This window comes from Denticeps clupeoides, chromosome 9, assembly GCF_900700375.1.
Source record: "Denticeps clupeoides chromosome 9, fDenClu1.1, whole genome shotgun sequence".
Lineage (NCBI taxonomy): Eukaryota > Metazoa > Chordata > Actinopteri > Clupeiformes > Denticipitidae > Denticeps > Denticeps clupeoides.
The window spans coordinates 11,923,871-11,940,826 of NC_041715.1; the positions used below are offsets into that span (position 1 = coordinate 11,923,871).

Here is a 16,956-nt window from a genome sequence, read left to right on the forward strand (position 1 = left end):
CTGCGGTCACCACCTGAAGAACCACGCCTTTATTGGGGATGTCTTGCTTATTGCCTATAATTTCCACCTGTTGTCTATTCCAACAGGATGTGAAATTGATTGTGAAATCAGTGTTGTTTCCAAAGTGGACAGTTTGATTTCACAGAAGTCTGATTGACTTGGAATTACATTGTGCTGTTCAAGTGTTTCCTTTATTTTTTTGAGCAGTGTATTTAATGCCAAATGCACCTTCATTCTTCGTTTGAGTAGAAGTTCACATGCTTGTATATAAAAAAAAATGCATATTCAAATAAGTACAGAAAGTATTCAGTGTGCACAAACATTATGTAGAGTACAAGCAGCAAAAAGTGAAGAAGAGATTACTGAAAGAAACTATTTGGTACTACATCCATTATGTAAGCAGTTGTCTTTTCTTGTTTTATGTGATTCTCTTTTCTATTTGGTTTTCTGTGTCGCTAAGTTCCAGGCAATAAGTAACAAATTGACTTGTCATCTGGATGCCATGCAATGACTCACACACACACACACAGACAGAGCCTTATGCAATACATAAATACTGCATAAAGAGCAGAATCAAGAATTGGAAAGCAGAATATCATAAATGACCCCCACATGTCAATTCCATCATCGGGTTGTTTGACAAGACAGAAAGCAATGAATTTTACTGCATATATTGTCCCTGATTACATTTTCAGTGGAAGCTCTAAAAACTGAAGAAACTGTGTAAAAAAAAAACAGACCCGGAAATGTAAAGAAAAAGATATCATACATGAACATGAACTGATAATATAATGACCTGCAACAGTTCCCTCAGTCAAGAATTCCTGCCAATTCCTGCTAAACACATCACAACAACAATATTGGTTAACACTTTATAAATGTAATCTTTATATTCAACGATCTTTGCCAATGAAATTTTAATGGAAATCACAAATGAAATTCAAAAGAATAAATTAATCGGTCATCAGTTTAATTAAAACACAAGATTTTGAGTAGAAAACGCTGTAAAGCATTTAATTAATATATTAATAACAAATATACTAGTGCATTTAATGTTTCATATATGTACGAAATAGCTGATAGAAAAACAAGGAACACAGAATATAAATGATGTTCTAAATGTAATCTAGTTGGGTTATCAGTCCTATGTGGACTCCTCTGTGGTGTCTTTGGTGGTCTCATCTTGATTCAGAACTTTGACTTACGTGACAAACATTATTAATGCTATACATGGACGCACTGCTGCAATTTCAATCTGTTTGTCAGAACGTAAAGAAAATGTACCTGCAGATGGGTGCATGATCATGTTTTTTTGCTTGACAAATCAACAAACTTTGATAATCGTTTAATAAAATCTTTTGAGAAATAAAAAAAAAAACAGTGAAAAAAAGGAGCATGTAGGTCCCTCAAACCATATTGTCCAGAAAAACTTAAAAACTGCATCTCTGAGGTCAGTCTGGCTGATCCTCCACATGATCTGCTTTTTCAGATTGAGAAATTTCTGTCAGAACGTTGTCAAGAATTTCATCAATGACATTGTTGTCATAATCGATCTGCTGCAGGTCCAGAGATGGGATGATAGAGACCAGGAGACGACCTACAAGGCGACGAAGCCGATTCAGGCTGTTTGAGGAAAGAAGAAAAGGACAGAATCAGTCTAATACATCAAAAATCGAAATGTCCCTCTAGATAATTATTACAATATTATTAGCAAATTTTCTTCCCACTCACTAGGATGTTTCATATGTTTCGCCCTTATCCAGAGTGACATACAATTACAGGGACAGTCCACCTGGAGACACTCAGGGTAAAGTGTCTTGCCCAAAGAAACAATGGTAGTAAGCGGGGTTTGAACCTGTGACTTTGTGGTTGTCTGGTTCATAGGCGGCTGTGTTATTCTCAAATGACCACTGATATATTTCAACATTTTTCAGGAATTAACAGCCTGCTTAGCAGAGACACCCCACTTGAATTTATCATCTTGCTTACTGTGTGTGCAACTAGACCATTTAAACAAGGATTACTTCAGTTTGAGCTCTGCATCCGATTTCTTGCTTGAATGGTCATCAGATTGGGTGTTGTCTCCATCTCCATCATTCTTTTCTTTCCAGTTAGAAGCAGAGTCGACTCTCCCATCGTCTTTGTTGCTGTTGACCTCTGTATTTTGGGTCTTATCTTCACCTGGGCGTCTGCTATTACACTCTTCAGCCTCCATTGTGGCTCTCCCTAGATCATCTATAACTTCATTCAGTTGCTGAAGGTGAGACAACACTGTTGCCTCTGACATTTCACCCTGCAAACGAGATCAGAAAATGAAAAAAATATGAAGATGATTTGTTGGAAGCACAAAATATTTGAGAGACTTTGACAAGGACCAATGGTAATGGTTATAGCATCTCCAAAACTGTGGCATGTTGAATGTTCTGAGTTTCTTCAGGATCTTCTAAAAGAGTCAAAAAATGTCAACTGACTATTGATTCAGGAGCGATCGTGGCTCACAAAAGCAAATATATATAAATAAATAAAAAAAGACTGGTACAAGAAGCGCTACTGTAGTTCATATTGCTGGCTCCAACAGAGTGGTAATATTGAGTAGTCCAGACCAGAGCAAAGCATATCTGGCACCAAGACATCAGCATGCCTCCAACTTTTCTGGTACTTCCCACAGATGCTCGATTTGATCTAAAGGATTTTTTGCTCAATTCAACACACAAACTCATCATGTCCCTCACACCGTTTAGTCATGCTAACAACTTGGTCTCTCAGTTTAACTCAACTACCATATCTATCCTAGACACTACTGCACCCTTTAAAATAAATCTAAACCACAGCCATGGTTTAATAACGACATCAGGGATCAAGACAAGGGTGTAGGAAAGCTGAGAGGAAATGGAAAAAGGACAAACTTCAGATCTCTCATGATCTGATGAAACACTCTGTGAACATATCTAATGAATCTGTTAAATCAGATAGGGTACAATACTTTTCAGATATGGTAAAATCTCATAATGGGAATCCCGAAACACTCTTTCAGACTATTGACCACTTGCTAAATTCGCAGTAAGTGCAGAGCCCTGGTGCTGCTCCTGAATGCACAGATAAGTTTCTGGCTTTTTTCGGTGAAGCGACGGCCCAGGTCAATTATACCGAAGATGTGTCCTCCTCTACCACCACCAATAGCTGTACCTAGTTTCAATGAGTTTGAAGAACATTTACGGCATTTGGCAGACGCCCCTATCCAGAGCGACTTACAACGTGCTTTCAAGTTACCATCGGTGAAGAGATCAATTCCGGTTCACTAGGACCCCAACTATGAATACAGTTTGAGTTTGAAGAAGTTTCTTCATCCTTTTTGGACAAAATTGTCAAACACGTAAATCATTCAGCTCAAGCCACAGATACACTCCCAGCCAAACTTTACAAACAGATCTTTGGATGCATGGGTCAAGACATTATAGCAATTATTAATAGTTCTCTGAAATAAGGCAAGGTTCCTTTGGCTTTTAAACAGGGGGTTGTTCAGCCCCTTCTTAAGAAACCCAGCCTTGATCCTGCAGACATAAATAATTTTCGGACAATTTCCAAACTTCTGTTTCGGTCAAAGATTTTAGCGAAAGTTGTTCAACCTCAATTTTTGAACCATTTAAATAGTAATAACATTGCTGAAATGTTTCAGTCAGGTTTTAAAAGCCTTCATAGTACAGAGTCTGCACTGCTGCGTGTAACAAACGACCTGCTTCTCACAGTCGACTCAGGGAAAGTTCAGTTTTCATTTAACATGGACCTCATTGCAGCATAGAACAGTGGGCCGAAGTTGATTTTAGAATTAAGTTCAAAATTTTACACTTTGTCTTTAAAGGTCTAAATGACCAAGCTCATGTATATATTGCTAACTTACTCCAAAAGAAAACTTCAGGATAAACCCTTTTTTTTCATTCTTTTTGATTAACTCTTGATGTTAATTTTATCCTCACCCATTGTTTAATTCAGTGTAATATTTCTTATATGTACAGCATTCTGTTTTTGAAAATGTGCTTTATAAATAAATGTATAATTATTATTATTATTATTATTCAGTACATGACAGTATGGCTAAGAGTGTTGTCTATAATGTATCTGTTATGAAATATATAGAGCTGTCAATTAAATCAAGATTAATAACACAAATTAGCTGTTTGGCTGACAAGTTTTAGTCTGCAGTCCCTAAAAAAGCTCCTTTCAATGTGACTAAAATTCCATCAGACGGGAAAAGATCCTACCTTGGCCTTTTTATGCTCCATCCTGTCCTGGACCAGTTCACTCCTCTGATTTCGTAATTCCTCACACTCTCTTTTCAGATCCTGAAGTTGCTTTTGCAGGTCATCAACCTGAGAGGAAAGACCATCCAACATCCTCTTGGAGTTATCTCTTTCCTGGGCAGTCACCTCAAGGAGCTCCAGCAGATGGTCTTGCTGTGTTTGGGCCTCCTGAATGAGTCTTTCCCCATGCACCCCTTCTCTGGGTTCTGCTGAAATGTCCGGTGTCCTTCTTTGTCCTTGATCATGCAGCTCTACTTTTATCAGTGGGTTTGGCAAACAGCCACTTATTATATTCATGTGTGATTCTGCTGTCTGTAACTCCGCATTTGTCGTCTCCTCCACTATGTGGGCCATAGAATCAAATCCTCTTCCTTCAGTCTCTTGTCCTTCTGTTTTTCTTTTGTTTCCCTTTTCTTCTCCATCACTTCCTTCATCATCTTTTTCCATTTTGACAGGCATTTGGATCTCTGTTTGAATGGCGACATGCTTCTTTTCAGGATTAGGGGATGGAGCTTCTCCGAGGAAACATGCTGTATCCATTTCATTATCCAAACATTCTGTCGGCATGTTTGCTATCATTTCCAAACAGTCACGTTCCTCTTCAGACGCTTCACTTACTCCGACCCCTGACTCAACACTCATTGGCATCGGAACAGTGCTGGCGTTGCCATTATCATTCCCATCACTATCGGTCTTAAGTCTCTTTGCTCTCATGCCATCCATGTTTGTTCTGGGTGTTCTCCTCGCCCTGTTTATGAGGATTAAATTAATTTGGGCTTTAATTCGTTTAACACATGGTTGTTAGTTACCACAATGGAGGAGATATACAAAATGGCAAATAGAAAAGTCTAGGTATATGTCAATCCCACTGTATCCTCATAATACATCAATTTTACCACTTTCACCCTTTTTCACTGCAGTCTGACTGAATACATTTTCTGATTGACTAAGTATGTAGCAGAAAATGCTGTCATCACCTTTCAGAATAAATGTGCAAGCACAACGGTAGGGAGCAAATCTGCCTAATTACAGTAAAAAGGCAGGAAGTATAGAAAAAAAAGTATAGGAAGAATATTTAAATTAATCTACAACATCAAATAAATGAGACACAACCGTAGGAAAAATATGCACCTCAAAGGCACAGATGTGAATCTCAGACATGAAACTAGATGATGAATGAGAATGATGAGACTGCACAAATGCATTTATGCTTCCACTGTACATAAACGGGGACAGTTTGGAGCGGGTGTGTCGAATTCCATATCTTAAGGAAGATCTGATCTGGGGAGTGAATACTATGCAAATGATAAAAAAGCCCAGGAGAGACCCTACTTCCTGAGGGTTTTTAGGAAAAACTACATCTCCCAATGTCCTTTTATCGGTGCTCTACTGAGAGCATCTTGACATACTGCATCGGCTGCCCAAAATCGGCTGCCCTCTCCCCACATTGGAGGAGCTGCACAGTTCCTGGTGTCATAAGAAGGCACAAAACTTCATAAAGGACATATCTCATCCTGAACATACACTCTCTGAAATGCTCCCACTAGGTAGATGGTAGGGAAGCATTAAAACAAGGACAACTTCGATCCCACTGCAGTAGCTTCAGCTAATTCTGCCAATACATGTTTTTTAATCAACATTTTTAGGGGCATCTGTGAAATGATGTTCAATTGTGTGGATGTGTGAATTAACTCATTATTGTTTTATTTAGTGGTTTTGTGTATGCTCCATTTTTAAGATGGCACTTAATAATAATCAATAAACTAAACTAAAACCATTTAGCGGAGAACAATGATGGAAATCATTACATGATAAAACAAAGACAAAGCTCTGGTCTTGAGACCTGAGAGTGACATAAACTTGAAAGTTTAACTGAACAGATTAAGAAGATTGTCGACCTGACAGGAGTGGAGTTGCGTGGCGTGGCACAGGAGGTGGAGCTGGGACCCGCTGCAAGAAAAATCAGAATAAAAATCGTTTTTACTGGCCAGGAAGGAAGGTTTAGATGAAGGCTTATGAGTTAAATGTGTTTAAGTGTGATCTCAGCACCTTGCAGCAATCTTACCCTCAACACAATCTCAGTCTGGGACATAACAGTTAACATGAGCCTAAATAAAATATTCTATTATATTCTGTTCTTGGATGGACATGTTGATATATTTTATGGAAGTATCAGATGTTAACTGTCACTTGTAACTATTTACTGCGTAAATGAAGTGTAAAATGGATTTACACTCTTAAAGAAGTCAACTACATTTGTGTCCATCCCCTGAAAAGAAGTGTCATGATGGCTGGACATGGCGAGGAAGGAAGACGCATATGAACAACGTGTGACAGGGGAGCACGCAACAGGAAACAGGAAAAATGGTGATGTTTGGAAACATCACCAAACAATGACCCGACAGCGAGCAGAAACAAACAGGGCAGCTTTATACAGGCAGACACCGGTGAAAACAATCAGGAAATATAATAACATAGGACCAACAGGAAACTCCAGTCCGAATCCCGGATCCAGAGTAGCCCCCATCCAGGCCGGGAGTTATTTACATCGAACTTTCATACCGGGAACACTCTTGTCTTCTCAAATGCAAATCCTGCAAAGGCTAAAGAGGGCCAAATCTTAGAGTCTTAGAATGTTTCCACACATTTTGGAAATACAATGGCCTTGCATTGTACCCTATCTTGGCTCAGATCACATGATGCAAACTACTAAATTTAAACATATTAATATGTGCAGGAATATATAACAAGGATTCCCTTTGGTGGTTTGGGATTTGAACCGGCAACCTTCCAATTATACCTTTGCTTCATTACCCACTTGGCCACCACTGCCCCTACTTCACTGCCTCCAGTTTCATCACACTTTCAGACTTCACTATCACGGAAACTTGGCACCAACAAAACTTGGTATACCTGTTTGGTCACACAAGTAGTGTCTTGGATTAATATTGACAGCTTGGATTAATATTCACAGCAAGACACACCCAAACACACACACATGTACATAGACCATTCAAAGGTGGCATCCTCACCATGAGGACTGATGCTGTTGCTACTGTTAGCAGGTGATACATTCCCTGCCATTGATACTGCAGGGACTTGTGAAAGGGTTTCAGATGAAGCAGACCATCGGACAGAAGCTCTCTGTGAAAACAGATATACACATAAAGACACATATTCACAGTAATTATGTGAGTAGTAGCCTAGTGTGTAAGACACTTGCCTATGAGTGTCCCAGGTTCAAATCCCACTTACTACCTGAGCAAGACACCCCGGAGTTGCTCCAGGGGGACTGTCCCTGTCACTACTGATTGTAAGTCGCTCTGGAAAAGGCATCTAATAAATACCGTAAATGTAATGAAACATTTCTGTAGTTTTAAAGTACACTCATTTCGCTTTTATAAAACTATAGAGATTTGAAAAATATTGTTCATTCTCTTCTTATGTTTCAGTGATATTCCAGCTCACTCACCGTTCTTCTTAGCTGCTTTTGGAGGCACTTCTTCTGCAGTTGCAAAATCTCATTCTGTTTTGCCAGGGTGACCATCTGATTCAACTGTTGTTCTTTCTAATGGATAATTAAAGCATAGCCTAATTTTAATCCTCGATAGTGGCCATATTAAAGTGAAACAGGAAGGACTCTCTAGCCACCTGTTATATTTCTATAATTATAAATATATTATCTGTAAAACAAATTTGATATTGCACTTTTATGTTATTGTGCTGTAGACTTTTTTCTTTTCAGATTAAATATTACATCCTTTGCTCCAGGGGAATACAATTTTCTGTGTATAATATTCTGTGTATTTGCACATACCCAGAGCTGAAAATAAAGATTGCTTTAAGAGGCGAACAACTGCTTATACTAATCTATACAAAACCAGATTTAAAGTAAAGCTTTAAAGCTTTGTTCATTTGGGTCAGTTTGCATACATTTTGATTTTATTTAAATACTTTTAAATACTCTCTCTTTATCTTTCTTAAAGCAGACAATGACTGCTTCCTTGAATGTTACAGCAATAATCTTAAAAAATTGCTGGGATGTAGGATATCGATCTGGGGTTGCATAGCAGCTGCATTTCCTGCATTACGGATGTACATACCTGTGTTTGTTCCTGCTGTCTGGAAATCTCCTTATTACGACGTTCTCTGGGGAAAAAAGCAAAACATTGTTTTATTAGACATCTACGATATACAGAAGCAATGTTAAATTATTCTCCCACTCAAATTTCTTAATATAACCACATAAACCTACAACAAATTACACACTGGCAACAGGTCCAAATATTTGTTGATATAGTGAAACAGTTAAAAGTAGTAATTAAGGGTTTCATTTACATAAACCCTAAGGACATCTGCCCTTACTAGCAAACAAATCCCACATTTAGAGCAAAGTGCTGCATTTAGAGACAGTTTAAAAATTGTGCATAAAGTGCTCAGTGTAACATACTCTTGTTTATATGTTTTCTTGTAGGTTGACTGTTCGTCCTCAGAATCTGGAGACTCCTGCTCCACTTCACAGCTCCTGCAAAGAGATTGCAAACCCATTTTAATACAGCAAGACAGCATCATCAAAAATATTCTTATTTGTACTTGAAAATGGACTGAATTAAACTTTAATGACACCAACTTTAAAAACACCTAATTGTTTACCTAAAACGGGGATCTGGATTCATGTGGCAGTACCACAGTTCAGGAAGACATTTGCTATTGATGCCGTCTGGAAGCTTCCGCCACTTCTGACACTTATCACACTCAACCCAGGTCTGGTCTGGTCGTTTTCTATATAATCAGAAATGTCACAAACTGAGTATGTCCAAAAAACGTATGTACTGGGGATAGACAGAAAGCTGGAATTAAATGTATATTTTTTATTTGTTAGTGGCCATGGTCTGTACTGCCTGATCACTGGATCTAGTGTTGTGTGTGTGCTGTGGTGTGATGTTTAAATTAACGAGTGACCAATAGTCCAACATCCCAAAAGGATAATCACAGCAATTTTTCACTTACTCGATATCTTCCACAGGAGGGCAGTCAGGATCGAGCTTTTTTCTCTTGTGTTGGATCTCCTTCCAATACTCTTCAAGCTTTAAACCCAGAGTGTATATAGTTTTCCTGCATGAAATATTGAAAAAAAGATCTTCTGTTCGTCCCTAAATATATACACATACTCAAACATTTTCTCTTTTCTATCCAGCAGCACACACACACTGACCTGTACTCGTCTGTGTCATCAAAATCCTGCTTGTTGTGAGTTGGTTTGAGGAAATTACACTCAATAACCCCAATGACTCCCACACCTCTTATATTAGCCTATTAACAATAAACAAACAAGTCTTATTATTATCAGAATTCTGAAAAGAAAAGAAAAGAAAAGAAAAGGGGAAAAACTTTTACCTTACGTTGGCAGCCTACACGCTCATAGGCTTTGATCAGGCGGTTTTTATGGTACATCATGACACCGTAGTTGTCATCTCTCTCGGTGATGTAGCCAAATATTATAGGGATGTTTTGTTTGTTTGTCTGAAGCATAGGTCAAGGAGGCAAATAAATAAGTAACCGAACTCCAGCAATAGCCAGCCAAACATATATTCACACACGTATACATGCTAAGTAACACACTAACTATACACAGTTCATCTCACAAACATCTCATCAAATTTCGTCAGAATATCTTCCAGATTATGAGAAATAAATATAATCAAGAATGAAAAATTAAAGAATGAAAGCATTAGCAAACATTATCAGTACCTCCAATTTAGAATAATTGACAAGCAAGGATACAATAAAGTTGGGTTTGTATTTGTCCTTTGCGATGTAAGCGAGACTTTTTGATATCAATTGTGTCTTTACTTTTTGCCCCCGGATGATGATCTGCATTTTGGGTTTCAGGTACAAAATGCTGCAGTAGGCCTGGGTCAATAAAACAGAGACATAAATGTTTTATAGAAAGTTGTCAAATCACACATCTATCAAAGCGAGTTAAAGTCCTGTGCAGATTTACATTAACGGCATTTATCAGACGTCCTTATCCAGAGCGACATACAATCAGATGTGACAGGGACAGTCCCCCTGGAGACTCAGGAACACTTCTGTTACCCACTAGGCTACTACCATCCTACTGTGTGCATAGAGTGGGAATCACTGTTAATCCCTCCAAATGACAGAAGGTTAATAAACTATCCACAATAAAAATGACATCGTAATACTGTACATTCCATGCTACTTAAAACATTGCAGTTCCCTGCCATGAACTAAGCAGTATTGTGCCAGTTCACAACAAAAAAAAGGTTCAGCTAATACAACTGAGAGAGAAAAGTAATTCAAGTACACATTTTTTAAATTATTAATATTCCAAAAAATGTGTTTGTTTTAACACCAGCCATGGTGTCATGGTGTCATGCATGATCCATACTGGCTGCACAAAACTGGCGCATGTGCAGAATCTATTCTCATTCTGCTTCAATAGCAGACATTGCAGAGGAGAATAGGCAAATTATGTGTCTATGGAGGCGGCATGTAGAATGCCATAAAAACAGTCAAGCGTGAGTGGTAGCAATCGGAGAAAATAGTTCAGTGAGTTTTGGCCTTTTGTGGCTGCCCACTGTGCCACTTTCACTAATATTATGTTACATCAAATATTACATCAAGTATTATATATAGAATAACTTTATTAAATACTGAATCAGCATCAACATACATTTTATATATTATTGACGGTCAACCTTTTCACATGAAAGGCAAAAATGTGCCATTGTAATAAGTCTGACCACCTTCACACTAGATTCTTTCAGGAGTAATAGTCAAAATTGAGTAATTGAAATTATGCAGCAAGGGATGCCGAGTGTGGGACTAACTTATTTAGCCCAAAATATGGTACGGTACAGAGAGTACACTAAAGCTGTCAACCATATCAACATAAACATGAACATCACCACTATCAATATCAGAATTTTTTTTATACAGTCATTCACACTTTATGACACTCTTTAGGGACAGTGCACCTGTCATGGCTGCACACTGATCACCAAGGGTGATGGTTTAATGCAGAGGACACATTTTGTTGTGCCACAGTGTGTGCTGTGCTGCAGTGTATCACAATGCCAATCGCTTCACTTTCACTTTTTACTTGTAAACATCTCCATTCTGCTTTCTGAGATGTGAGTGCTGAACGTGTCATAATAACTCACCCTGAGGGAAGAGTCCATCTCAGGTTCCGTCGGCGTGTTGCGATCTGTCCGTTTAAATTTTGTCTGGGTGCCATCAGACACATCGGCAGGGATTTTGATGTCATAGCGGTCTGCATCAAAATCAAACTCCAGCTTGCCTGAAGCAGTTCTGTGATGCAGAGCAATATTACCTCAGTGATTTTACAGCAATGACTGTTCTTCCTCCAGAGAAGATGAAGAGTCATAATTTCCACCTTCCAGACACACAACTGGAGGTGATATGTTTTTGGAAAAGCTTCCAGTTTGAGTCTTAGCACAGCTGTCTGGTTCCACAGCAACCAGACAAGGTGCCCACATGGTACCCATTCTACATTAGATGACTTCATGGTCAATTACATGCATTTAAACCAGATTCTGAATAAAGGCTAAATAATTCAGAGGTATTCAAATGCAGGTTGAGTATTCTTTTAAAAATGTATTAGCACCTTAATGCACATCCTGTCTTCTATATCCTGGGAAGGATTTTATTGCCTCTAAATGACATTTTTGGACTGCACTTGAATACACGTGAGACAAAGAAAAACTAGGTATAGACACTTAGAATACACCTGGCAAGAAATATGTTCCTCCAGTCCAACTAACCTCCTGAGGTTCCAGATGATGATTCGTGTCCCTGAGGTGTTTGTAGCTGTAGTGGCATTGATGGCCTTCAGCTCTGACTGTAATTCCTCCTGCGTCTGAAACAGGGAGTACTTCAAAATATCCTGCAAGCTGGCCAAATGCTCCTCATTCATATGCGGTTCAGAATCAAAAGTCAAGGTTATATGACATAAGAAGGTATGAGACTTTTCTGCAATCTCACGTCAAGCATGTCTTTGTGATTTGCATAAATAAATAACAACAAAGATATATAATTGTCACGGCCAATACACCTCCAGCCCACCAGAGAGTGCCAGACCAGCCGTGGAGACGGCAACCCGGAAACGGAAGTGAGAGCGGGCAGCGCCAAGTATAAAAGCTTCATGACACTGAGGAGACACTGCCCGCTCTTTGATGAATTTATTTCCAGAGACGCCAGCCCTATTCCCCCACGCTAGACTGATTAGAGATCCATGACCACGACCTTCGCCCGCCATCGACCTTGAGTTTGCCTGAGCCCTTTTTCTAAGACGATCTCCAGCCATCCCAGACGCCCTCCCGTCCAGCCTCCTTCCCCGTTACCCCCCACGGGGCCAGAGTTCCCTCCCCGCCACGCTGCGGCGCGTCCACGGCCCCGCTCCCGTTCCAGCTCACCTCCGGCCGCACCATCACCGGCCAAGCGCCTCCGGTCCTCCTCTCCCAGTACGACGACTACTCCACCCGCTCCAAGCATGCCTGCGAATGCGTCCCCGAACTCGGCCAGTGACAATAACCAATAACAACAACTGCTGGCTAATTATGTGTGTCAAGATAGAAAGTGTCCTAATTCTTTAAAAGAGTCTCAGCTTGGTTGCATTCTTCCTTGTGTGCTGTTGTAACCGTGAACTGAACTATGGAAAAAGGATATGTCGTTCTCCTCTGTATGTGTAGCTGACAATGGGGACAATGATGTTAGTGGCCTTGGTTGTCTCCAGGTAGGTCTGCGAGAGCATGCCCACACACATGCTGTCATGTTTTTTTGAGAACACGATGGCATCCTTCCCCAGGCGCATGGAACCCGATTTAAATCCATTTCCATACATGCCCACTGCAGCATGGCCCTCTACGGACTGCTTGTCACTGAAGCCGAAGCTAAAAAGTGCAGTTGCAGAAGAGAGGGACTGTTAACTTTCCGCTGGCCGTATATACGTGCTTGTATGTGTGGATATTAAAAGTGAATTCTGACCTCAGCAGTTTGTACATTGCATCATAGTCCATCCCTGCTCCATTGTCCATGAACGTCAGGCAGTCCTCACCTCTAATCTGGGTTTTATCAATCCACAACTGCTTGGCACGAACATCGGGATCGTACGCATTGTCTGGGAAAACAGAAATGGAGATCCAACGATTTGGTTTTTTTTTTTGTTGTTTTTTGATTTAATTGAAAGTGATTTTTTTTCATTGTGATACACAGCTAGTACAGCACATTTGTAATAAGTTGTTGTTATATGCATTATATTATACTTGTTATTATCATCCTGAGCTCTTGAACTGTACCATGAAGATTGAAGATGAAATAGCCGATGTTACTGTAACCTTATGATCCCTTCTCCCTTCTTGGTCTCAGCTCTGCTCACCCCTCTCATGACTTCTGACAGGGTGACTGTCACTCACCCTGTCTGGGCAGTGGTTGAAGTGGCCCCATAATCAGGTTCGATTCCCGGTGGTGATTCCCATGGTGCCACCCGAGGTGCCACTGAGCAAAAGTACTGTCCCCACACTGTCCCGGGCACCTGTCATGGCTGCCCACTGCTCACCAACGGTGATGATTAAAAGAAGAGGACACATTTAGTTGTGTCACCATGTGCTGTGCTGCCGTGTTTCACAATGACAATGGCTTCACTTTCACTATCTTGAAGTCTCACTTATGACCCTTTGTTTGTGTAGGGAGACAGCTGCTGAAATATGATACCAGACACTTTATGTTAAAATGTCAGTAGGACTGATTAATGACCCCGAGTCAATGTGGAGAAAAAGTTTGGATTGAGTCATATCTCGTCTCGTTTTACCCCACCCCACCCATCCCTCTGACAGGGTTGACATCCCCCGCTGCTGGAATGTTGGCTTCAGCCACGCTGACAGGTAATCAGTCCCATACGCTGTCTGTCTCACAGAAGATGTGCAGGAAGGAAGTTGCTGGTTTATGTCTTAGACCCTTGACTAAACCATAAATCAGCAACTTCCTCCCCACACAGACAGCGTCTGTGACTGATTACCATGGGACTGATTAGCGTGGGTGAAGCCAACATTCCAGCAGCGTGGGATGTCAACCTGCGTCTGAAAGGGGAGGAGAGATATGAATCCATCAAAAACTTTTTCTCCACACTGACAGGAGGTCATCAGTCAACCAATAATGGAGCACTCACCAATCAACTCAGCAATGGCACTGAAGGGCCAAGTGTGGCTAGTAGAGTTGGAATGCAAGAAATTTGGATTAACCTGTAAACATAAGTACAATCAAATAATGTATATACAAGATTATATAAGATTATATAAGATTATTTTCCTTGCTAATTAATAGTGGAAATATTACTGAAATATTACTGTAACTAATCCATATAAAATAAAAAAAACATGCTATTTATTTATCTTTCTTATTATTATTATTATGTAAATGCACCAGTGATGAAGGGCGTCCATTATTTTGCTTTGTCAAAGATGCAAATAAATTATTTATTTTGCAGCAAACTGCAAAAGTAGTACAGTGGTCAATTTATTAAAGCATCTGCTGACATTCATAGGTTCGTAATTTTTCATATTTTATAGTATTTGCAGCATTTTTAAGTATTTCATTTCAGTGGTAGTGCAGATATGCATATAATGTGGTGACATTACAAGTCAGCAGAATTCAGCACAGTGACGGTTCAGAGCGAAGCACTGCAGATGCTCGGGTGGCCATTCAAGGAAGGAGCGGATGGGAGGTTTAGGGAGACACAGCCATGTTGTGGGTGGACTAAAAACGTTTTACGTTCCGCGTTTTTGTCTTATTGTTTTTGGTGTGAGAATAAAACGACGTGCGAGTGCATTTTCAATGGAGAGAAGCGCCGACTCGCTTGTGTAGATTCCACAATAAGTGCTTTATTCAGTCAATTGTCAGGGTGATACTGGTAGTAGCCTAGTGGGTAACACACTCGCCTATGAACCAGAGGACCCAGGTTCAAAACCGACTCACTACCATTGTGTCCCTGAGCAAGACACCTAAGTGTCTCCATGGGGGGACTGTCCCTGTAACTACTGATTGTAAGTCGCTATGGATAAGGGCGTCTGGTAAATGTGGTAAATGTAAATTTAATGGTCAGGTAGTTAACCCACCTATTATTACCACCAGTCATGCATATAACAATGTTCCCCTTAGTTAATTTGTCTCAAGTTTTGTTTCATCGATGTCATTATCTGGAAGCTGGTCTGCTGCAGTCAGAACTGTTTTGCTATTTGCAAAGTCGTGTTTCCCACGCCTTTCCACTCCGTGAAGGATGCATTTTCCAGTGTTTTACGTTTCCACGGCTCAGAGTGGCTCCAGACGTCTGAAAATTAAATACGGGAGACGCCCGTCAAAAATTCTGACTGCCACCTTCACTGACATGCGACACGGGGTGGCGCGTCAAACCCCACGAACACGCACACAACCTTCACAACATAAAAAAAACCCGCGAGTAAGAGAGGAAACCCACGGAGAAGTGCTGTCGTCTCCTCTCGGCCTTCGCGTGATTCGGTGTCTTTACTGTTCAGTCGGTGAAAGTGAAAGCGGTTCCCACGACGCCCGCGGTGACATTCGCAAAACAGCAAAACTAACGCGGCAAAACTAAACTAGCGTCTCGGAGAACATCGCGGTTTTATTTTTTTTAACGAAGACGACAAATATTTACAAGACGACAAATTATGACACGACCCACGACATTTCTCGACGTGCACAGTCGTGGACGTTTGCTTGATCACGGCTGATCGCGGAAAGTGTCGCGCCGCACGCCGTGGAAAGCCACGCTTGCGAGCAGAAAGTCGCCACGTAGAGAGACGCGGAAGGTTTTATTCGCTCACCGCGCTCAGCGGAATCCCCGCGTCTGTCTGCGTGGCCATCACCCGGGTCCGCGTGCGCGCGTGCGTGCGTGCGTGCGTGCGCGCGCGCCCGCGAGCGTCAACAACATGACCGTGCGTCCCCTGCACCCCCGTTCCCCGGACAGGCAGAGTATTAGGGCGGGGTGGGTGTAAATCGGTGGGTGAAAGTGAACTGAACACATAAGAGCTAAACGGGACAATGTAAAACTAGAAAAAAAGGTCTAATGGCTCAACTTGCACCAGTTTAGGGGTAAATTGATCTGAGGACTTGGGGAAACTGAGCCGCCTGGGGGGTAAATTGACCAGGGTACAGCAAAAGTACACAATTAGAACAGATGCTATTGTGAAGGTCTGTGACAGTGAAGTACTGAAAAAAAAATGAAATGTACAGAATGTGTAGGTGAACTTTACCTCGTGTTGCTTGGCAGTGTTCTGCTACTTTCTTTCCATGTGGTTTCTTTCTGTTATTTTCTTTGCACGCATGTTTTCAGGTTAAATGCAAAAAAAAGTCTGAAAGGTGAAAAACAGAGAGAACAGGCGAGGACAAGAAAGTGAGCAGAAAGTGCACAGATAACCACACCACAGTAAAAAAAATTATACATTTCATTAACAATTCAACAAAGACTGCATTTTATTCTATCACAAAATAACCCTAGAAATCAAAAGTGCAAATTTGGGCGTACGATAGTGTTCCCATTAGTATGTAACTTTATGTAAAGGTTTGGGGACTCCACGGGCCATTGCAAAACCTTCAGTTT

The 16,956-nt window shown here is 40.6% G+C and overlaps 1 protein-coding gene across 3 annotated transcripts; it reads right to left on the minus strand.

Annotated features, from left to right (window-relative positions):
• Nucleotides 1-632: 632 nt before the first annotated feature.
• LOC114797066 (MORC family CW-type zinc finger protein 3-like) lies at nt 633-16,296 on the minus strand. 3 transcript variants are annotated; one of them, XM_028991688.1, is made up of 19 exons: nt 16,181-16,296; nt 14,512-14,584; nt 13,332-13,464; nt 13,014-13,237; nt 12,110-12,266; nt 11,489-11,636; nt 10,050-10,211; nt 9,696-9,821; nt 9,514-9,611; nt 9,309-9,413; nt 8,952-9,080; nt 8,749-8,823; nt 8,402-8,447; nt 7,771-7,866; nt 7,331-7,442; nt 6,197-6,248; nt 4,260-5,046; nt 2,025-2,293; nt 633-1,623 (listed from the first exon to the last, which is right to left on the minus strand). In XM_028991688.1, the coding sequence occupies exons 1-19, from the start codon at nt 16,217-16,219 to the stop codon at nt 1,452-1,454; spliced, it is 3,003 nt and encodes a 1,000-aa protein (XP_028847521.1). In that variant the 5' UTR covers nt 16,220-16,296; the 3' UTR covers nt 633-1,451. The 3 variants fall into 3 exon arrangements, with proteins under 3 accessions (XP_028847521.1, XP_028847522.1, XP_028847523.1); XM_028991689.1 differs by having other exon boundaries at nt 10,083-10,211; nt 16,181-16,294; XM_028991690.1 differs by lacking the exon at nt 16,181-16,296 and adding an exon at nt 15,458-15,855.
• Between the last annotated feature and the right edge of the window lie 660 nt (nt 16,297-16,956).